The following is a 24,148-nucleotide window of genomic DNA, read 5'->3' as shown; positions in this document are numbered from 1 at the left end:
GTACATGGAGGCGTGATTTTGGCATTGTGCGTTCTGCAGAGTTGCGAACAAGTCTCTCTCTGGGAAGCCCCAAGCCCCATTCTGCAAAGACGTTGGAGACGATGTCTTCGTGTAATTGCCATTTGTACTCTGTGGGTAGAGCGAAGTTTCTGAGCACGTCAGCCAGAAGATTAAGTTCCCCTGTAACGTGTTGAGACAGGAGGAATATCTGTTTTTGAGAGCCCACTTCCAAGTGTTCTGGGATAGTTTGGATAGCCCTGGAGTGTGCCCCTTGCCCCGGTTTGTTCAGGTAATACATTGCAGCAGTGCTGTCCTTAAGGACCAGTACTGTTTTGCCCTGTAGTTGTGTCTAAAAAGCTTTTAGGGCCTTCAACACTGCCAACAATTCCACAGGTTTATGTGGTTGGATGCTACTGCTGGGCACCAAAAGCTGTGCGCTGTGCGTGAAGGAGGTGAGCCCCCCACCCCGTCAGCGATGCATCCGTCGCGAGAGTGGCTTCTTCTGCGGGGGTGGAGAAGGTCTTCCCCTTCAAGAGGTTTTCCCTAGACCACCACTGCAGAGAGTGAACGAGGGCTGCCGAGACAACCACTAGATCGTCCCACTGTCCGCTGGCCTGACACCATTGGCCGTTGAGCCACTCTTGCATGGGGCGCAAGCGCAAACGTGCATGTGGGACTAAGTAGATGCAGGAGCCCATCATCCTCAAAAGTCGCATGGCTTTACGTACGGACACCTCACGACTGGCTACATAGTGAGGGATCTGGAACAGCATGTTTTGAACACTCTCTTTAGAGGGGAAGATGAGGCTGTCTTCTGTTCGAATCAGAGCTCCCAGAAATTGTTTGACTTGGCTGGGGTTTAGCCTGGACTTCTTCTAGTTTATCGAGAATCCCAGACCGAAGAGTAGATCTACCATCTTTTGGGTGTTTGATAGACATGTTCTGTGCGAATCCCCTGTTATTAGCCAGTCGCCGAAGTAAGAATAGGCTGGAATGGACTGCCTGCACAAGTGAGCCGCTACTACCGCCAGCACATTTGTAAATACCCTTGGGACTGAGGCAATGCCGAAGGGAAGGACCTTGAACTGATAGTGTTTGTTCTCCATCATGAACCTTAGGTATTTTCTGTGCGCTGGCAGCATTGAAATATGAAAGTATGCATCTTTCATGTCCAATGTTGCCATGTAATCCCCCTGTGTTAATAGGGGGATTACCTCTTGCAGTGTTGTCATACAAAACCTTTGAGGTTTAACTAATTTGTTCGATGGGTGCAAGTCTAGCACAGGGCGCATGGTGAGATCCTTTCTGAGGACAAGTAAGTACACTGAATAAATACCCTTGTATACCTGTAGAACGTGGATGACTTCGACCGCATCCTTTTCTTGCAGGATCTCGACCTCTTGTAGTAAGATTTTCAGATGTTCTGGTGACAATCGTCTGGATGTTGGTGGCTGGTATCGAGCTGGTCGGCTGAACTCGATACAGTAACCGTGGGTGACTGTCTTGAGTACCCACTGATCTGTGGTAATTCCCTCCCATGCATGGAAGAATGATTTTATCCATCCCCTGACCGGGGAGGGGACCCCGATCGGCAAGTCATTTTTGATTTGAAGCCGAGGAGCCTCTTGGGGTGGTGCTTCTACCTCTTCCTTTGCCAAAGCGTTGTCCTCTTGGCGAATATTGGCTTGCGGCAGCTGCCCCCTGTCCTGAGGACCATGATGTATTTCCGTCCTTACTGATTGTGGGGGGAATGTGAGAAACATTTCCCCAAAAGGAGCAGCAAGAGCTACCCCCTCACTGTTGATGGGGACAATGCGTTATCTGGCTTAGTGACTTTAAGATCTCATGTTCCTTTTTCGTAGTCTCTAAAGCCTCATCCACCGTCTTTCCAAACAGGTTAGATTCTTCCACTGCCTTGTTAATGAGGGATGCTTGAGTTTCCGGTTTAAATCCCACATTTTTTAACCATGCGTGTCTTTTCAACAGGGTACCTTGGGCCAGTGTTCGTCCTGCTGTCTCTGCAGCATCCAGGTTTTTTTTTAGAATGTTTTGATTAACCTGCCTCTGTTATCGTGTTGGCTCTGGGACTTCCTGCAGGCCCTCCTGGAACAAGTTCCACTGGACGTCACTGTAACTAGCCAACAATGTGGTGTTAGCTATCCTGGTGGAGAAGGCTGCTGGTGTTGTGATGCGCTTCCCCAGGGCATACAACTTCTTGCAATCCTTGTCCAGCGGTGCCTCAGCTGTAGACAAGTGTACTCCTGCTCTCTAGCTAGTTGTTGTCACCACTAGAGAATCGAGTGACATGTCCACGGATGTAAAGTGGGTCTGTAGGCGAGGGGTGAAAGTTTCTCGACCTGTGGGTTCAATGCCCTTGTTTGCGATGGAGTCATCAAAGAGGGGGTGATGCGCCGTTTGATGGAGTTGAACAGCAGTATTGCTTGACTTGAGGGTGGTTTTTCCTTCAAAATATTTTCCACAAAGTCGGTATCTTGTACCGCTTCTTGAGTGGAAATCTGAAAGTGTTCCTCTGCTTTTTTAAGGATAGTATTGAATGCCAACTGGTCATCAATGGGAGAGGCCTGTCTAATAAGAGGTGAAGCGGGAGGATCTAAGCACAGTGTGTCTGGATCAGAGGTAGTGGATGGTGACAGTTAGGGTGCCTCACCCACTGGTTGCTCATCACCCATATCTGGAGATTGGCCTATAGGCTCATCAAAAGGATCCTCACCCTGATCATAAAGGGTCCTGAGGGATCTCCCCTGGTTCTGTTAGATCAAACACCTCTTCATGAGGGGTCTGGCTGGAGGTCCTTTGAAGTATGGGCATTGTGGGATAGTAATATTCCTCTCGTGCCCTGTTAGGGGTGATACATTTTTCTGAAAATCCTTGGTCCATAAGGATGAACCAGAGCGGTCTGGAGGGGGGAAAGGGCTCTTCTTGAGGGCTTGTGTCCTTAGGCTGTCGAGCCTTGCCTAACAGAGTTTTAGACAGGGGTTGGGAAACCTCAGAATATTCTTCCTGACCATCTCTATGTCATGGCATGTCTTCCAACGTGTCCTTAGGCCTATTTGCTGCCAAGATGATGTTTGCGAGACTCTAGCAGATCTCTGGCGCATCTGGGAGGGATTTCGACGTGCCTTGTGGCTTTGTGGCTTTCTTCGGCACCTCTGAAACCTTCGGTGCCAACACACTCTTATGGGGCGTCTAAGCAGTCTTATGAGGTTTGGTGCCGACGCCCTTGCGACTGCCCAGACGCATGCCGCCTAGACGGTTGCGGGGAGGGCGGCAGACCCTGTGGATTGGTGGGTTCCATAGAAAGTATCGGCGTACCTGTTGGCGTATTTGGCTGTCCCAACAAGTCCATCGAGGAGGCTCTGGGGTTGTGTGCTTTCCTCTATGTGGTGTGAGTGCTTCCTTGTCACCGGAGTGTACACTCCCCATAGCAGAACCGTTGGCCTGCCGGGGTCGGACACCTGGGAGCGTGGTCAAAGGCCTCTGTGTCAGAGCCACGGCTGTCGCTAACTTCCTTGTCACTCGAGGCACCTGTGCCTGCGGGGCAGCTACCTTCTGCCTGCTGCATGGCTGCCCACCATTCTACTTGCCGGTCTTTTATCGTTTTAGGACGTAAAAGCTGGCAAGACCGACAGGACTGCTCGTTATAATCCTCAGGTAGACACTTATTACACCTCCAGTGTGTGTCTTTCTATAGGTACTTGCCGTTGCAGGAAGGGCAAAATGTAAAATGGAGTACTGTCCATAGCTCAGGTTAATAGCGACAGCAAAATCAAAAGGGAAAAGAGAGGGGCGAAGGAAATGCATTCTTGAAAAGAAACAGAGCCCCGGTCCCCACTCTCCCTACTGTCTAGGCCTGGCCGGACGACCGAGCCACATGGTCGACAGCGTCCACCGGAGCACCAACCCGGTGAAGTCTGGGGTGGTCTTCCTTGGTCTTCGGCATTGGTTGAAGTAGTCGTCAGTGAAGGGTGGCGATTATTAAACGACCGGAGGTCGTGGACAAAGAAGTATATCTTAGCAATTTTTAGAGCTCTGCACAAGGCGACCAGCTAGCTGGGCGGAAAAACACTATCTAAGAGACCTTAACGCGCGAAGGATTTTGGGTACACTACACGTCACGTTAGGGATAGTGTTGCAAGCACGCCCATGTTGACGTCCCCTTTCGATTCTCGAAAGACAAGATGCAATACTCCGCGATTACCACTAGGTTTCGGACTATCTGCACAGCATGTGACTAAGCAGATTCATAAGCATCAGACATTATTTTAATGTCTTTAATGCCAACCTACTTCAGGCTGCTCAACACACGATGGAATGGTCAAAATAGTCAAAAACAGCTAACAAAACAAAAAACAAAACGGTACCAACAGCAACTCTTTTGAACACACAAAATGGTAGAATGTGGTATGGTAATAATAGAAGCATGTTGTTTAGAAATATCCTGAAATTGACTAAATATGTGCATCACTGCACATGTATTCCACATGACATGTTTTATTTGAGGCCCACATCAGGTTTTTATAGCCAACTGCTTTAAGCCCATCAGAATGTGAATGTTGTCTTCATTTGCTGCAGATTATCTGGGGATGGGAAAAAGGTTAAAATTACCCTTTTGTTTGGGAATACATGCCTTCACAATCCATCTACAACATATAAGTGGCATCAGAGTTAGGTCAAAATGGCATGTGAGAATTCAAATGGATGACTGGTGTTGAGAGTTTATTCCCATAAGGTTGCATCCCTGCCAGGGTCCCCTGGGAGAATTTAGGAAACTGAAATATAGAAAGAGTATTTTCTCCCATTTCCAAAATTACCTTTTCTGTTTTCATTGCTTAGATGGGCAAAATACTGCTCCCAGCATTGGACATGTATTTATTGACATACAGGAGGAACCATGCTCTTTTGATCACAAAACATACAAGAAATCAGATTTGACGGGATGCAGTGAACTTCTTACAATGGGTTGCGTTTGAAGGACATTCTGACCAGGTTGTGGAGGGGAGTAAATTGGACAGTCACTGGGGACAATACAGAAGTGGACATACATGGATTAAAGACAACCAACTTAGGACATTTATGATTTTTTTTAAAACCTTTATTTATTTGACTTGACAACGCTCAAAACAACAAGAGACGCACACGGTATGACAGCAAGATACAATCTTATACAATGAGTACAATACTGGTACATAGTGGGCATTTCATACACATTGATGAGTAAGGTTCCAGGTGATAACACAGATTTAGGATTAAAGAATCACTGCTCACAGGGTGGTGACAGGAGAGGCAAGGGCGGGGACGGAGGATTCAGCGTCCGAGTTCATGGTAGACATATAGCTGCGAAACATCCGCCAGATATCCCTTGATCTCGAGTGTGGATGTTGCAACGTACCCCAGGCCTCTTCAGTATCTGACGCCCAAGTGACTGCCCTCAGCCACTGTGTATACGTGGGTGCTCTAGGTCGGAGCCAGTTCATCAAGATGCAGCGCACAGCAAACAGCATGCAGAGGCCAGCTAACTTCCTCAAATCACGCCCTAATTGGGGAAAGTCGTGGAAAAGGCATCGTAATGGGGATGGGTCTATAGGGTGGTCCAGTATAATAGACAATGTGGAACATATTTTGGTCCAGAATTGTGTCAGTCACGGGCAGGACCAAATCATATGGATGTATGCAGCCTGATCAGAGCCACATCTAGGGCAGCTGGAGGAAAGCTCGCTGAGCATATGGTGCAGTCTGCTCGGGGTGTGGTGATATCTGTGCAACACCTTGAATTGTATTAGTTTACATTATGGGTGCATGCACACATACGGGAACAGCGCTCATCAGTTATCTCCACCCCAAGATCTTCCTCCCACCTGTGTTTCAGCGCAGTGCATGAGGGGGCAGCTCTGGTTTGTAGCAGGGTATAATGCCTAGACACCTTCCCTTTCGAGGAGTCGAAGGAGCACAGCTTTGCAATTATGGGTTCATCAGGTGGTACTGTAGGGAAGTTGGGGTATTTAGTTTAGAGATTTTTCCGGAGAGAGGAGTATTGCCACCATGCGGATGGTCTCCGTCTAAGGGAGAGTGGGAGATCTGAGCATTCAAGGAAGTTACCCTGTACATAAACATCTTGGAGCGCCATGAATCCTGCGTCGGCCCATCGGGATATGATGGACTGTGGGACGCGCGGGACCTCTGGGAGGAAGTTCCAGAGTGGAAGGTCCCCGTGGAAGGGGTGGGGTGTGTCTAATAGTTTCCAGATTTTAGAAAGGGCCAGGGATGTATTAGCAACCGGATCTGCCGAACCAGGGTCAGCCGGGGCGGGTTTGAGAATGAGGGAACAGATATCCCGATCAGGGACTGTCAGTTTCTCCAACCGAACATGAGGCCTGTGGTGTTAAACCAGTGGGAAGCAAATTGGGATTGTGCTACCAACCAGTACCTGGGGAAGTCAGGGCGCCGAATCCACCGTACTCCTTAGGGGTGGTCAATGTTGTTAGTTTAAGCCGGACTGCACCGGAGTGCCACAAAAAGGTGTTGGTTGTATGGAGTAGCGTCCGGAAGAAGTCATCACCTGGCCATAGGGGAAGGTTAGTGAATCGATAAAGGAGTTGGGGCAGTACAACCATTTTAAGTATTCCTATTCGGCCTGCTAAGGAGATAGGGAGTCTAGCCTAGCTTGCGGTTTTAGTGGCCAGGTTTGCAAGGTAATTCAGGAAGTTGTCCTCACGTAGCATCTCAGCGTGACTGGAAACCACCACCCCAAGGTAAGTGAACCTGGAATGGGACCACGTAAACCCCATTAAGTCAGAGGGGGGTTGCGTGCAATCAGTGAGCAGGAAAAGGACAGATTTAGAGCAGTTCACCTTCAATCCGGATGTGTGTCCAAAATGGACCACATCTTCCAGAATCGGGGCAAGGTTATTATCTGGGGAACGGATGTAGAGCAGGGCATCGTCAGCATATAGGGAGACAATGTCGGACTGGCCCGCAGTTCGCAAGCCTCTATGAGCGTGTGACTGACATGTCAGCAAAGGGTTCCATGGCTATAGCGAATATTAGCGTGGAAAAGGGGCAGCCCTGTCGCGTTCCTCTGGCTATCTGGAAAGGGGAGTGTTGTGTCCTCATCCATGTTAATGACCCTGTTTGAATGGGAGCCAAGTCCCATTTCTATTGTTCTTTTGTTGTGGGCTGTGCCCCACAGTATGCAGGAAGAGCTGGGGTCACCGCCTCAGGCGCCAGTTCTCGCGCCAATGATTAAAGAGATAAGAAGCCACTTGACCGGCTCCCGCGTATTATTGTATTTGCTTCATTTGCTCTGCCATATTGTTTTATTGCTGCACCCGACCTCTGTCGGGACATAATGGCGACGAGGATCTTCAACTGAGTTGTCACGCTCAGCCGAACCCACTAGACCATGCCACAGCGAGGTGCGAGGGCCGCATCCGCAGCCACACAGCACTGTGAACTTCAAGGATTTCACCCCCACACGGAGAAAACACTCACTACTATGCGAACGCTGCCAGTAAAGCCACGTGAACTCCACGACGTCCCATAGACAGCACAAGCTACGCTGATCTGCAGGTAGAGGCCTGCCCCAGAAAGCATCGCGACACAGCCGACCACACGTGGCTGCGACCATGTCGGAAGGTGCCGCGGTTAGTGACATCCAAAGCCCCCAGGCCAGCTCCACCCCTAGGCCTGCCAGCAACAAAGAAGAAGGTAGCTCTGAGTCACTTCAATTACAAGCCGTGCCACACTTTGACATGTCTGACACGAACAGCCTGGCTCCCAGATGGGCCAGATGGCTAAAAGAACTGCATAGCTACATCGACGCCTCTGGAGTGAGGGAGGAACGCCGCCTAAGAGCCACTTTGCTGCATTCATTGGGCCCTACGGTACGTTGACATAGTATTTGAAATGCCTGATTCTAGCACTGACTCATTCCAAGGCATCATCGACTCTTTGAATACTTACTTTGCACCTTTAAGAAATGTGGACTATGAGAGGCATATATTTCATACGACCATACAAGATAAAAGTGAAAGCATGGATAATTCTGTCATGAGATTGAGAAAAAGAGCCAAATATTGTGACTTTGACAGATACTCCACAGACGAGGCCCTCAAATCACAAGCCATTGCTGGGTGTGGATCCCCCGAATTTCGCAAAAAACTACTACAGAAAAGTAGGACGCTAGAAGAAATCCTGCAAATAGCAAGAGCTGACGCTGCATTAACACTGCAAACTGAGTCGCTACGAAACATCATCACACAAACGGCCAATGCAGCACAAGTATGTCCCATTCGCACTCACGCCGACTCATCAGAACAAAAGAAATGCTACAGATGCGGTTTTCGTTTTCCCCACACAGGACCATGTCCTGCAATAGGTCACCAATGCAACAAATGTGGGGGTGAGAACCATTTTCAGTCGGTGTGCAAAAACATTAAATTCTATCAGAGTGCTGAGCCCCACAGAGTGTCTTGGAGACAAGATGGCCGAAGGCCACGGCGGGAAAGCCCGCGCAAACACACAAGCCAGTCGTCTGCGCCCAGCAGGCGGCGCTCACCCAGCTCGTCAAGGGAGCACGTGCCATCCACTCGGTGGCGTGAAGAAAGAAGAGACACATCCAGTCATCGCAAAAGTAGACACCACTCTCAGCACCGCCAGCCAAGACAAAGAATCAGGTACCTGGATGAATCGCCGCAAGAAAGAGGAACGGCCAGGTCGTCATCTTCCAGTGGAGAGAGGAAACGTGCATATGTGCATGCCATAGGAAACAACACGGCAGCTGACTATAGCCCAACACTGCAACGCAATGGACAAAATTTGGAATTCTTAATTTATACGGGGGCCACTGTCAATGTCATAAGCGACATAGTATACAAAACACTTGAGGTGAAGAAAGAGCTACGGAAAGCTGACACATTGATATATCTGTATGGCTCCAACAAACCGCTAGATTGCAAAGGCATGTTCACCGCAAAATGCCAATTCAAAAATCAAATCCAAAAAGTACAAATCTACGTGATCAAAGGGGAAGTCCCAGGTGGAAGCATACTGAGCTTCCGCACAGCCATACAAATGGGGCTAATCAGCATCATGTACCAAATTATGCCCGCCTACACTTCTAGCGCAAAGGACATGATTCAAAAGATGTTCCCATCTCTCTTCAAAGGCCTGGGACGTCTAAAAGACCGACAAATCAAGCTACACATCAACCCGCATGTACCACCGATTGCTCAACATTATAGAGGCATCCCGCTCAACATACAGCGACAGGTTGAGGATGAAATACAGTCATTGCTACAACAGGACATCATAGAGCCAGCATCCGGTCCAACACTGTGGGTCTCTCCGATAGTACTGGTACCCAAAAGAGACAGCAAACCAAGCATACGCATCTGTGTGGACATGCATGCCCCAAATGTGGCCATTGAAAGGGAACGACACCGAGCCCCGTGCATGACTGACATGATGCATCTATTACAGGGGGCGACAGTGTTCTCAAAGCTTGATATCAACTTGAACTTCATCCCTCATCAAGATATATCACAACTTTTTCAACACACCTAGGACTGTTCAGGTATAAAAGATTAAGCTTCGGAGTATCTTCGGCCACTGAAATCTTCCAGAACGAGATTCATCAAATAATCAAGCATATTCCCCAATGTCTAAATTATAGCGACGACATTCTCATTTTCGGCGCATCACAAGAAAGTCACGATGACACTGAGAAGAGTCTGCATGGCACTAGAAAACGCCCACCTCACTCTTAATCCTGAAAAATGCGAAATCAGCAAAACAACATTGAAATTCTTTGGACATATATTTTTGAACAAAGGCATGCGCCCAGATCCTGAGAAGGTGCAAGCACTGGTGGACGCCCCTACTCCCACATCTCCATCAGCCATACACTCGTTCCTAGGGATGGCCAGCTACTGCACTCGGTACATTCAAGATTTCACATCGGTGAGCACACCATTAAGGCTCCTCACAGGAAAAGATCGAGACTACCAGTGGACCCCAGAATGCGAAGAAGCATTTCAAGAGATCAAGCGTCGCATCGCATCAGCCTCGTGCATGGCTTACTATGATCCCGCATATGACAACGAACTGACCGTGGACGCGAGCCCGGTCGGCCTTGGAGCCATCCTGGCCCAGTCCAGACCCTGAGCCTCACCAACTTCACCAAAACGCATAGTGGCTTATGCAAGCCGAAGTCTGTCACCCGCCGAGTGTGCCTATTCTCAACCTGAAAAAGAAAGCCTGGCAGTCGTGTGGGCGTGCGAACATTACCATCTCTTTCTGTATGGACGCCCTTTCACCGTCGTCACGGACCACCAGGCGCTCACCACGATCTACGGCAAACCCACGGCTAAAATGCCACCTCGCATAGCCCAATGGGGATTACGACTACAGGAGTACTCATTTACAATCGTTCACAGGCCAGGCAAAGATAATAATCCAGCGGATTTCCTGTCCAGATACCCTCTGCCCACTCAAGAAGAGCGTCAATCCGTTAAAGCAAATCAATACGTCAACTATCTCGTTGACAACACTCTCCCGAAACACATCTTCACAGCCCAACTAGTGGAATCCACCAGCGAAGACAAACTCCTACAAATCGTGAAGGAGTGCATACAATCAGGCCGATGGCACATAAAAGACCGGGACAAGGCCGGCCTATCCTCCCAAGAGGAATCTCAATTGCGCACATTCAAACTTATACACCACACCCTGTCTCAATCCCCCGAGGGATTGATTCTCAAAAAAAACAGACTGGTGATCCCATCCAGTTTGCAAAACCAAGTTCTAGACATAGCACATGCGGGGCATTGCAGAGTGGTATCCACGAAAAGACAGCTCCGGACAAAAGTTTGGTTCCCGAAAATGGTTGAGAAGGTGGAAAGTCTCTTAAGCAAGTGCCTCGCATGCCAAGCGGTGGCTTCCGAGAACATTCCCCGCACCGTTAAGGCCGTCTGACATGCCCCTAGAGGTATGGGATGAGGTGGCCGTTGACATGTTTGGACCCCTAGTGAACGGAAAATATGTGTTAGTCATTGTGGATGAAATGTCACGTTTCCCAGAAGTACACCTTGTACACTCAACCAGCACCCAGGCCATCATCACTGCTCTGGATAAGACATTTGTAGACTATGGAATCCCCACGACCGTAAAATCAGACAATGGGCCGCCCTTCAGTGGTCATGATTTTGCAATGTTCGCAGAACATCTGGGATTCCAGCACAGAAAGATAACACCTTTACATCCTCAAGCTAATGGCCTGAGGATGTAAGGCCGAGAAATTAATGAGCAATCTCAAGAGGACTTTACAAGTCTGTTCCATCACCAACGGATCATTTATGCAAGCCATTTGCATACTGCTAAGAGAATATCGGAACACGCCACACAGCGCCACCAGTGACTGCCCGTCCACCCTAATGTTTGGCCGAATCATACGGACAAGACTTCCGCACAACCCTGTCTGTCCACCCACCACCATCGTCGAAGATGCACGAGCCAGTGACATGGTGAGCAAGGTGAAAATGAAAACCTACTTCGACCAGAGGAGACAAGCCAAACCATGCCAGATTCAAGTAGGTGATGTGGTACTGGTACGACAGGACCAAAACACCAAGGGCACCCCTGCGTTCAGACCTGAACCCCTGACTGTGACCCACACCAGCGGGTCCATGATGACGGCGGCAAGCCCTCATAGAACTGTCACGAGAAACTCATTCTTCAAAGTCTTCGAAGGAAACTCAGGTCGTGAAAACACAACCACCACGGTCACAGACAAATCCTCAGATCCAGAATCTGAATATAGAGTGGAACATCGGGATGCCGATGACAGCGACACCCAGATAGCCAGAACAATGACACCGAGGCGAAGCCCCTCAAAACGGACAGTACGCAGACCAACCAGGTGGATAGAAGAAATGAACTAAAGTTCTCTTTTAAGTGAGGGGGAGATGTTGTGTCCTCATCCATGGTAATGACCCTGTTTGAATGGGAGCCAAGTCCCATTTCTATTGTTCTTTTGTTGTGGGCTGTGCCCCACAGTATGCAGAAAGAGGCGGGGTCACCGCCTCAGACGCCAGTTCTCGCGCCGATGATTAAACAGATAAGAAACCACTTGACCGGCTCCTGCTTATTATTGTGTTTGCTTCATTTGCTCTGCCATATTGTTTTTATTGCTGCACCCTACCTCCGTCTGGACATAACTGGGAGGAGCACCTGTCCTCCGTGCAGACTCTAGCTGATGGACTTGCATAGAGCAGCTTAACGCAGTATCGAACGTTGGGTCCAAATTTGGATTTCTCCAGGACTCGCCATAGGTATTCCCATGATACCAAGTCGAATGCTTTCTGCATATCTAAGGTGGCCGCCACTGCCTGCACCTTCGGGTCAGGTTGAGGGAGGTGGATCAGCCTGAGACAAATCCCGCTTGAACCGGATGAATGATGTGGGGCATAGATGAGGCTAGTCGTATGGCTAATAATTTGGCGTAGATTTTGACATCACAGTTAATTAGTGAAAGGGGTCGGTAAGAGCCGCATTGGGTGGGGTTCACCAGGTGCAAGTAGGACCGTTATCATTGCCTCCCGGAGTGAAGGAGTATGGCCTCTTTACATGCTTCCTCCCATAGGGCCATTAGATGTGGGACCAGAAGGGATTTAAATTGTTTCTAGAGTTTGATGGGGAGGCCATCCGGACCAGGGGCTTTGCCAGATGCTAGCGACTCAATGGCCTCTGAAAGTTCCTCGGGAGTGAACGGCCTCTCAAGGGAGATGCTGGTGTCAGTGGAGAGGACAGAGAGAGGGAGGTTCTCCAGTAGGAGTCAATCTCTGATATCTGGACACTATCAGCTTTCGAATATAGGGAAATATAGAATGTTAGGAACTCTGAGTTAATGTCTTGTGGTGATGTGGCCAGTGTTCCATTGGGTCTCTATCGCCGGTATGTTGGGTGCTCCGAATTCTCGGCGTATTAGCCTTGCTAACATTCGGCCTGGTCGTTCTTCCTCACCATATTGCCTTACCAGATGGGCACGGTCTAAAAATGTAACCTCCCGTTCGGCCAGACTACGGAATGTGTCCAGCTCTGAACCCAGCAACGCTAAGTTCTCGGGGGATTGATCCAGAGCATATTGAGCCTCAAGGGTAGCTAGGGTCAACTCGCTTCTCGTGATATCCGAGCGGATCCCTTTCAGGATACCACTTCCCTTGGAGATGGTGATACCCCTGATGTATGCTTTAAAGGATTCTCAGAGGGTAGCTTGTGATGAGACAGAATTCGAACTAAACTAAAAAAAAATCCTCGATGGAGGATTTAAGTTCAGAGCTAAAGACCGGATCAAGTAGGGGATGAGGCCTCATTTTCCACTGTTTAGCTCTATCATAGTCCAGACCCCAGTTCAGGGAGATGACCACTGGCGAGTGGTCGGAGAGAGTTCTAGGGAGAATTGACAGGTGGGATAGGTACCTAATCAATATGTCTGATATGAGCCACCTGTCAACCCCAGAATGCGAATCGTGCACTGAGGAGTAGTGGGAGTATGTTCGCGGGTCGGTGAACATGAGCCGCCATGCGTCCACAACCGACAAGCGAGGGAGCATTGTCAGGATAGAATGGGCTGCCCTGGAGAGCTGGCAGGGTATGGAGCCTGATCTATCAAGGTTGATGTCCAGTATTGTATTAAAATCACCTCCCCATAGGATCGGGGCCAGGGGGAAACTTTCCAACAGGGAGGCCAGGTGCAGGTAAAAGTCAAGGTCATCAATATTCAGACAGTAGATGTTTAATACGGCCACCTCTTTGTTTTGCAGGGTACTTAGGGTCAATACATATCCCCCCTGTGGGTCTACCCGTGAGTGACTGCACGTGAATTTAAGGCTTCTGTCTATCAGTCTCATCACACCTCGACTCTGCATGGAATAATTGGTATAGTACCTCTAGGGCCCCCACTGTTTAGCAAACTTCTCACATTGTTCAGAGCAGGCGTGGGTCTGCTGCAAACACAGGATTATAACACCATGGTTCAGCATGAAGTTGTATCTGCCGCATCTTTTTATGATTACCTAGACCCTGTACATTCCAGCTCAGGAACGTTAGGCTATTATCCGCCATATGTATGCAGATGGTGGTTAAACTCTGATTCACGGCGGAGTGGTGGCCAATATTGACCCAACTGAAGCGGACACATCACCCCACCAGTATGGCTATAACCGGATATTGCAACATGCATGGCATCTCTCGCGGTCGTCAAGCCTTTAACATAACTCCCAAACCCTCCACCCACATCCCTCCCGCAAACAGAGGAATGATAACCCAGCACAACCATAACAACCACCAGATCAACGGCATCAATGCCTGGGGGCCTGATAGCTGACCTGGCGGTAATGCTCTGGACTGGGGGATGTATAAGGATATTTGCAGTTCTAAACAAAGTTAACCCGTGTGACTAGGAAGGAACATGTGGATGGAGGATCAGCAGACCAATAGAAAAATAAGTCCAACTATTAATGCATTCCTGTGAAACGCAACAACTTATATGCACGGCGGTATATGGGCCTATTACCAGGCAAAAGCTTAATTGGCAAAAACAGAGCAATAATCAATGCCACAACAACAGGGGGGAGAATCAGCCAGGGAAATGTTAATCGATGAATTTTGAGGCCTCTTCCAGAATTGTAAAGAAGAATGTCTGATTGGAGTGTTCAATTCTCAGCTTGGCAGGGAATAGCATGGAGTATTTGACCCCCAAGTCTCCGAGTCTCTTTTTGACTGCCAAAAAGGTTTTGCGCTCCTGTTGCACCGCTACAGAGAAATCCGGGTAAAGATGGATCCTTGCCGCCCCAAGAAGTAGCTCCCCTTTGACTCTAGCCGCCCTCAGGAGGGCATCACAATCCCGAAAATGTAAGATTCTGGCTATGATGGGAGGTGGAGGGGCGCCAGGTCTGGGCTTCGCAGTCAAGGATCAATGGGCTCTTTCCACTGCAAATTGTAGGGAAAGTTTTGGCAACTCCAGAAGTGTTAGAAGAATGCGCTCCACATAGTCTTCCATGGGCTCCTTGATAATGTGCTCGGGCACTCTGACTATGCTTAGGTTATTACGTCTTGAACGAGATTCGAGATCATTCTTTTTTTCTACTGCTAGTACCCGATTGGAGAGCGAGGAGACCGTAGCCCGCAGAGAGCCTAGATCATCCTCAGCGGCACCCCCCCTTGTTTCAATCTCGGCTACCCGGCCATCAGTCTTCTCGATGTGTGCTTTTATGGATGAGATGGTGCCGTTCATGTCATCAAGTTTGGTGTGCAAAGTGGTGAACCCCTCGCAAATATACTCTTGCATCTTCTGCAAATCATCTGGGGCCGGTGGGGCCGACTTGGTGGGTACATCCTCCCGTGTTTCAACCGTTGGCCTAGCCGGTGTTTTTGCAAACATATTCAAAGAGCTCTGTTTTTTCCCTGTGCCAGTTCCTTTGGTCATGGTGTCACCTAAGGAGGGTTCTGGAAATATGGGTAAGCGTGGGTGGTTAGAGGTGCCCGAGTTCTGTTGTGTCGTAGATTACAGCAGGGTATCTGAGAGCGGGCTGCTCAGATCTCTTACAGAGCTGTATTGGATTCTACCAGACAAGTTATGTCGTCGGCGCTATTTGGAGCTTGTGAATGTGTCCCAGCAGAGGTTGTGTCTCCGCCCTATCAGTCTATGGGTTCGCTCCAGTTGCTGGCGTTACAAGTTCTGTTGATCCACACCTGCGGCAGTGGTAACGGGGGGCCACTCTGAGGGAGCACCACGACAAACCCGCCAACCAACAGTGGTGCCCCAGAACCAAACGTGTGCAGGGTGGGTGCTGGGGTTAGTATAGGACAGTGCCGACAGACGGGGCCCAACCTGTGGCCGCCTCTCGCCAAGTGTCAGGGCCCGGGGTGTGTATTATATGGTGGGAGACTTGAGTTCCGCCGTTCCAGGCTGCCAGCCACTATTATCAGTGGATGTCAGGGGGGGGCAGATCCCCCTAGCTTCAGTGAAAGGGTTGATCAGTCGGCCGTGGGAGTTGCTCCCAGTAGAATGCATGGAGTAAATGATGTCTTTAGATGTTTACGTTTACTTTGCGTTATCAACCTCACAGTTGGGCATGAGAGGGATCAAGGGGCCTCCAGGGCAGCAGGTGTAGGTGCACAATTTGCTCGGACCCCACAACCCCCTCAGGTCTCCTTCCGTGTCTTTGGTTTCACGGGGGCCACAGCTGCAGGCAGCGGGCGGTGGGGGGCTAGGAGAGCAGCGCACCGGCACGTGCCCAACAGCGGCGCAGCAGTCCTCCAGCGGCACACCAGCCCCCGTCACGTCCGCCCGCCGGGCTATCAGTGAGCTGTAGGGCCGAGTTCCAGGTGGGCGGGGACCCAGCAGTCATCAGACCGTCCCCCACAGCAGCACTCCAAGCTCCCAATCCAGCCCTGCACGGGCATCTCCAGAGCGCACCCGGCCGTAAGATGGCCATTAGGCGCGCGATCGGGGCAGAGTCGCCCCTCCCCCTGCAGGCCCGCAGCGCTGCACCACACAGCAGCTGGGCAGGCCGCGCTTCTTGGAGCCGCTGCATGGGGAGAGTCAGGCGTGTTTCACACTGGTTTTTCTCACGGCCGTATCTCTGCAGTCTCTGGATCTTCGGTCCCGCAAGTCGGCAGGAATGAGCCGTGGAGGTCCGTTCACAGGTCGCAGCAAGGTGGAAAGGATTTGCTGCGTAGAGATGGTTATTTTTGGAAAAAGGATTATCCCAGTCTAGAGCTCGGCACTCAGGCTGCCATTTCCATCAAGCGCAACAGCGCCCCCCAACTTAGGACATTTTTTAAGTGCAGTACGGGCAGCATTGCTCGGATGTGACCATGATGGGTGAAGTACTAGGGTGGAGACAGATGAAGTGAGGGACAGAGGCAGGTAAGAGGCGAGGGAACAATTTTAGCTAGCAGGCAGATTAGAGGTAGGTTAAGAGGGTAACTCAGAGGTGAGGAGTTAGGCTTTTAGTTTGGTTTTGAATTAATCAGTGTGGACTGTTTCTCAGATATCTGGGGGAAGAGGATTCCATGTAAGTGGAGCAAGAAGAGAGAAAGAGCGGAAGTGAGAGAAAGCACTGGGAGGGTGAGGAGCCACACGGGTAGTCGAGGAGGCAGAGCAGAGATTACTAGAAGGCTTGTAGAATTGGATACAGGAGGGTAGATATAGTGGTGCTTTGCTGTGGATAGGTTTGTGAACCAGGAGAAGAAATTTAAAATCTGGCCTGTTTTGCATCGTCAGCCATCCAGCCTGGTGACAGTGCGAGGAAGTAGGTGTAAAGTGAGGGAGTTCAAAGAGTCTTGGTAGCTATGTTTATGTTTATATGCTTCTATAGCGCCGTAAACCTGCGGAATCAGGGCGCTGTATTAGCTATGCTAATGCTAATGATCTTGTCGAGAGGACAGAAAGTATAGTTGGGGAGGCCAATAAGGATGCTGGCACAGTATTCCAGTTTAGAGAAGACAAGAGTGGTTAAGAGATGTTTGGCGGTGTTGAAAGGAAGGAGGTGGTTGATTTTCCTAATATTTAGGAGGTTGAGGCGAGCTACAGTTCCAGTTTTGGAGATTAAAGTAGAGAAGGTGTGAGAAGGGTCAATAGCTGAAACAGAGGTTACTAGCTGAAGAAGAGTAGGGGAGAGTGCCAGCTGGGAACTGGATAGGCAGAGGAAGAGATAAGAGAAAGCTTTTGGCAGGGAAGAAGAGGACCTCTGTTTTGGTAGAGTTTAACTTCAGACTGTGAAACCATCCAATATGTAATGGCAGAGAGACAGTTGGAAATGCTGACAGAGAGATTAGAGGAGAGTTCAGGAAAAGAGAAGATGATTTGGGTGGCGTCCGCAAAGGGTTGGTACGAGAACCCAAAGGGGGAGATTAGTGCCCCAAGAGTAGAGATGTAGAGTGTAAAGAGGAGTGGGCCCAAGACAGAGCCTTGTGGAACACTAACAGAGGAGTGAGTTAAGACGTGTTGTTGCTCCAGGAGACATAGAATTGGCAAGGTGCAAGGTAGGATTCAATCCAGGTAAGGCCTTGATCGCGAATCCCAAGAAGAAAGGGAGTAAAAAGGACAGAGTGATCAACAGTGTCAAAGACAGCAGACAGGTCAAGGAGAATTAGGATAGAGGATAGGTTGGAGTGCTTAGCAGAGGCAATGAAGTTGGATACATTCATTAGAGATGTTTCCGGGAAGTCACAGGAGCGGAAACCTGCTTGTAAGGGTCTCAAAGGTTGTGCATGTCTAAGACATTGGTAAGACGGTTGAACACAAGCCTTTAGAGCACTTTAGAGCAGTGCAGCAGGAGAGCGACAGAGCGAAAGTTAGCCGGTAGATTTTGGTCAGCCGCTTTCTTTTTTAGGGAGAGATGACCATGGCTGTTTTGAAAACAGTGGGGATGCAAGAAGAGTCGAAGGACAGGTTGAAGAGTTCAGCGATGTGAGAGGCCACTAAAGGGGGAATAGGCTTGACTGGTTAAGGGGCAAGAGGGTCTGATGGAGCACAAAGGAGGTTAGCGTTCATCAGTCGAGATAGCACTTTGTCAGTATAAGTGTGACTAAAGTGGCAGAGAGGCAGGGGATGACGGTAGAGTAGGCAGAGTGTAAAATGTAGGAGGAGGGAGTGTGAGGAAGGTCAGCAGAGAGTCTCTAATTTGGGAAATGTTTGCAGCAAAGTAATCAGCTAGGTAATTAGCTGTGAGAGTAGAGGTGATAGTCATAGACTTAGGAGGCGTGGGGAGAGAGTTTAAGGTGCCCTGTAGCCAGTGAGTGTCAGAGGGTTAGATGGCGTCGACGACTGCCTCAGAGGCGGAGCCTCGAGAGAGTCCGTCGACGACCTCAGCACCACCGGCATCGACGTCTTCTTCGAAGACTTCACAGGTACCCACGGACTCGAGCGCTTCGAGGACCGGGACCTGGAACGGGCATGACTGGAACGATTCCCCTTGTCCGAGCAGGACCTCTCCTGCGAATCGTGCCGACTACCTGAGCCCGAAGGCGTACGAGCGGTGTCTCCAGTACGGTCACGACCAACCCCTCTTGGAGGCGCAGACGGACCAGAGCCCTGTGATTCAAGAATGGCCAACATTTTCTTCCCGAAGGAAGCCCACTCCTCTGGAGAGGAACGCTTGGTGGGATAAGAAACCCGCCGACGGGCGGAGTCCTCGGATGAGGACAGGGAAGGCGACCGATGACGGCGCTTCCGGGAGTGCCTCGAAGAGGCAGAGGAGTGGCGGGACCCACTCCGGGACCGAGACCCCTAGACTTACGACTACAATACGGAGAGTCGCCCCTCGAATCATCCGTTGAAAAGCCCAGTGGACTTCACCTTCCGGGGCTTGGACACCTTACCGACCGACAGCTTCTTCTTACGTTCCCGCAAGGCCTCGGACGTAAGCGACTGGCAGTCAACACAAACATCCATGTCGTGGGCCTCCCCGAAGGCCTCCCCGAGGCACCAGAGGCAGGCGTCGTGCGAATCCACACTTCTTGAAGCCCGAACGAGGGGTGGAAGAAGAGGAAGACATCCCGATAATACTTTTACACAAAACAAACCGGTTCAAAGAACCGAAAGAACAGCAACTCCAAAGAGTCGAGGCGCGCTGAGATCTCCGAAGCGAACACGTTTGCAGAAAAAACAGAAGGCTACGGGCGTCGTGCGTCCTACTTATAATTTCTGGCGACGTCGGCCGTCGGAGGAGGTCCTCGAGGACGGTGTATCGACGTCATCGGCGCAGGACGCAGACGCCGAAAGATTTTCCGAAGCAGCACAGCTGTGGTGATTACTGTCATAGATATGGAATACGTCGGCGGACCCAATCCCCTCGAATTCCCTTTTTGCTCTATCAAGCATGGACTTGAAAGAATTCAGGGCAGAGAGCTAGAATTGCAGGTCCTCCTGCAAGTGGGTACGGCTCCATTTACCCAGCAGCCGACGCATGTCTGTGCGTAGAGTATATGAATGGGCTGACCCATCGTTGAGGATGCTGAGACTTAAGGGTGAAAGTAAGTAGTGGGAAGGTTTTATTTTATTTATTCGTACACAAGAGGAACAATGCTCTTTTGATCACAAAAGAACGTACAGTAGATAAGAAACCAGATTTGACAGGAAACAGTGAGCTTCTTACAACAGGGTGAGTTTGAGAGACATTCCGACCAGCGTGTTGAGGGGAGTAAATGGAACAGTCACTGGAGACAATACATAAGTGGACATATATAGAAGGCGCAGAGTGAGAACTGTAGTATAGAGAGAAACGGGGCAATTCAAGAAGGTTTCATTTCCTTTTAGTAGTAGGTGAAGAAAGTGGTGAGGAAAGTTCAGAGGGTTTTAAAGCAGATTGTGGTGGAAACAATTGAGAGATCAGATATGGATGGTGCGACGGTAGTCTAAGTAGGCGAGAGAAGGGTGAAGATGAAAAAGAGATCCAAAGAGTTGCCCCCTGTGTGGGTAGGTAGGTTATAGAGTGGAGCGTGTGATCACAAGAAAAGACTAAAATTCAGATGTCTGAGAAGTGGTTGGAGAGGGAAGGTTAAAGTCACCTAAGAGAATGAGGTGATGTTTAATGAAAAGAGAATCAATAAGATGCCCAAGATTATCAATGAATGGTCCCGTGGGACCTGGAGGGTAATAGATGGAGAAGATGTGAACCGAGTGAGGCAGAGCCATAGTAGAGATGGTGAATTCTAAAGAGGTAGGAGAGGACGTAGCATTGGCAATTTGGGAGGGCAGAGAGCAAGTGCCCGACGCCTCCACCGGTGCCAGCCAGTCGAGGAGAGTGAAGGAAGGGTATTTTGGAGTCATGTAGGGCCGCCAGAGTGGTAGTGTCAGATGGTAAAAACCATGTTTCATCAGCTTTGGTTGTTGGAAGAGAGATGGAGTATTGGGAGTTTCGAGTTGTGATTGGAGAAAGCGTAGGGAGAGGGGGGCAGGAGAAGCAGGAGTGAATGCATTATAGGGGAGTAGCACAGTGTGGAGACACAGTACAGTAATTAAGAAGCTTAGGGTACTCACAGGTGAAACAGGGAGAAAGGCAAAAGCAAAGGCTTATGGGCAAAGAGGTAGGTTAATAGGTGGTCTTCACCATTCATTGTTCCGCCCTTAACTGGGATGCCCCTGGCTGGACGCCCCCAAGGAAGTTTAGAAGGGAGGACACACGCTCTTGTTGCCCGATTGCCTAGTCCATCAGTGGTTGGTTTCTCTGATATTGTCCCTGGTGTTGCTGGTAAATGTCCTAAATCCAGGGCAGTTACGAACATCTACAAAACGCACTGCTCTATATGGAGCATTTTGGGGATGGTTGGCAGATACGCGTTTCATGGGGATTATGACCTGCATTCATTGCCTGGGAGGATTCAGAGACATGATTGGCAATAATAGAAGTTGGGGAGTCTCCCCTTCCGAATTATTCTTTATTTCTGTTGTCTGTGCAAAGGATGCTGCAATATACTGTAGTCTCTACTTGGGGTATTCTGGCTGCAGAACCAAAAAAGGTGGCCTGTTGATATGGCAGCTCATGTACCCTTTATAATCAAGACATACATAATTCTTTTATCTTACAAAATGTGTGCAAATATTTGGGGTGGACTGTGGCAGACATTGGCCACTTGTTCCGTAGGAAAACCCTTTTATTCTACTGTATCTATGGCAGCTACAGTTCGTTCTTGGGCCTATCAGCTTCATCAAAACCATGCAAAAGGATTCAGTCGAGTGGAGCCTTGATTGGAATTAAAAATGCTCCTTCATTCAATCAATGTTTATTTCTCCCATAGAGACTGACATCGAGTGGAGATGAGAGAGAAAATGTGTCAGTTCTGTTCTGTAGACCCTTCGAGTGGCCAGGAGATACATGAGTGAAGTCATCACATATACACTAGTGTGGGTGCGGGTGGGAGGAGCACAGCCACTGATGTATGGTGAATGCATTTGGGGGCCAGAGGGATTTAACAACATACATCAACCATCTATGTAGCCAATAGTGCAACAGAAGCATGCAACAAAATTGATGTTTGCATCAGGAAGTGTTTCAACTAATTGTGTGAGCAGCGCACACACCAACAAAAATATCTGTTGCCCACCACCATCCTCTCTCTCTTACTGCCATTACTCACATTTGCTTGTAGATAAAACACGGTTGTAAAAGTTTCCAGTTTGTGCTCCATTTAGACAGATGTGTCGCATGTTAATTCATATTACATTTCCATCAACTATGATGTCATTTGTGCCTAATCCACAAATATCAATCAATCAGATGCAGCCAGCATATTCCAGTCTAAGTAGGACTTCTGCTACACAGGACAAATTCCAGATGAATGGAGAAAATCTCAAATTGTTACTTAAAACCTTTGAAATCACATTTTCCTTTTGAGGACAGGGTAAAAGCAAGTTATGTTACAGTTGCTTGCCAATGCACTGCACAGTGCACATGCAGGCCTATACAAATGACATAAGATGACAAGCTGAGTTTTCTAAAATGATTATGTACTACACATCACACAGTCGACATCTGCAATTTAAGTGGCCAAGTCAATTCCTTTCAATTCACTGTTTGGTGTTCAACTATAATATGCAAACCAGCTGCACAAAATAGCCATTTCAAGGTACTAAGCAACATTAAAATGTGCATGTATGCTTATAGCCTTAGCTTCTGGAAAACACATATTTAGGACTAAAATATATATTTTCTTACAAACATTGCAATTTGAAAATATTATTTAGGTTTCAGTACACAAATGTATCAGTCTTTTATTACATTGTTGACCTTTGTCCTGCTTCATCCAGCTTTCTTCTTCTGGCAGCTGCTTCACTATTGAACTCAACATCAGATTTGTCGTCGTTGCTGCAGGCTGTTGCAGTGGATACTTCCTCAGTACAATCAGGAGTTGCCCCAGTTGAAGGCTGGAATTTGCTGATCAGTTCTTGTGGGCGCTTCCACTGTGGCCGCGTCACCATCCACAGAACGAAGCCCCCAAAGAGAAGTATCAAAATCCCAAGTGTGTTAACGAAAATGGCCTCAGGTGGCGAAGTACTGTAACTTGGATTTTTTCTATGATATAAATAGAGAAAGTTATCAAGAACTTGTAAACACCTAAGAAACATCTGGGGGTCACAGAGCAGAAAGCAAAACGTTAGTTATCAAAACAGTATTTTTGATGTTTGTGTCTGTTTGAGATGCATACTTTACCATCTAGTTGTTGGTACAGAGTATTTTACTTAGTTTACTAGAGGTTGTGTACTCTGTGTCAGAAAGTCACAACCATTTTCACATTGTTTGTTTATGTCCTCACGCCACCCTCATCAAGTTTGGGATCAAATCGTGTAATCAAAAATGATGTAAATTGCAAAATGAATACCAGACTCAGTAAATGTATAAATAAAAAAATATAAGCATGCTTCCCTTTAACTTTCCAACACATACAGACACTTTAAAATACCCTTTGGGAATTATCTATTTTTTTAATAACTGCACCAACCGGTATAAATACTGTTACAATAAGTAACATTTTCCTTCTTGCAGCATGTGAATTTGTTTTATATTTACATGCTATACATAGATTAGCAAGAGTCATTCACCCTTGGAAGATGGTGTGTGACTAGATTGGAATTCAATGGGTTAGCACCACTTGTCACCATTTAGCAATCATTCCTCTGCATGAGCATCATCTATTCAGTAATGTTGTGAAAGTATCAACAGAACTCAAGCTGCTTAATTCTTTATAGTGGTGTACTAGTTAAAGAAGCAATTGTTGCGCCAGCTGAATGGGATCTAGATTGGTTCGGCAGTTGTATGCCCGTCAGGTTGTAGCATTCCTTGTGATGCACTGCATTATATATATGGATATTTCTGCTTTATGTAGGAGATATACCGCGTGTGTTTAGCTGGAAGCCACAAAGAACTGACAGGTCTTTTGAGCATCTTGTGCACTCTTAATGCATTCCAACACAGCCCCTCGAACATCAGGTGTGTGCAGACTCCTTTGTGATAACTCAATTGTTTTGGTAACATAAAATCTAGAAATAAATCAGTGGTGAAAATCATAAATGTGTTGTGAAGACGTATCCTTATATATGGTAAGTAAATGTTACTCTACTGATATG

General features: G+C 48.5%; 1 protein-coding gene across 2 annotated transcripts in view; it reads right to left on the bottom strand.

The window, feature by feature from the left end:
- Window positions 1-4,181: 4,181 nt before the first annotated feature.
- CYBRD1 (cytochrome b reductase 1) overlaps window positions 4,182-24,148 on the bottom strand; it is a 265,585-nt gene continuing 245,618 nt past the window's right edge. Inside the window, exons 4-5 of one of the 2 annotated variants that reach the window (XM_069616197.1) lie at window positions 22,812-23,096; window positions 4,182-4,598 (exon numbers count right to left, since the gene is read on the bottom strand). In XM_069616197.1, coding sequence (XP_069472298.1) covers window positions 4,595-4,598; window positions 22,812-23,096 — 289 coding nt within the window. In that variant the 3' untranslated portion in view covers window positions 4,182-4,594. Of the gene's footprint in view, window positions 4,599-5,091; window positions 23,097-24,148 lie in introns of those variants that run through there. The other variant, XM_069616198.1, reaches the window with a different exon arrangement.

Source organism: Ambystoma mexicanum, chromosome 9 (assembly GCF_040938575.1).
Source record: "Ambystoma mexicanum isolate Mex_15411 chromosome 9, UKY_AmexF1_1, whole genome shotgun sequence".
In the NCBI taxonomy this organism is placed as follows: Eukaryota; Metazoa; Chordata; class Amphibia; order Caudata; family Ambystomatidae; genus Ambystoma; species Ambystoma mexicanum.
The sequence above is the reverse complement of the archived record's forward strand: the minus strand, read 5'-3'. Positions and strand labels throughout refer to the sequence as shown.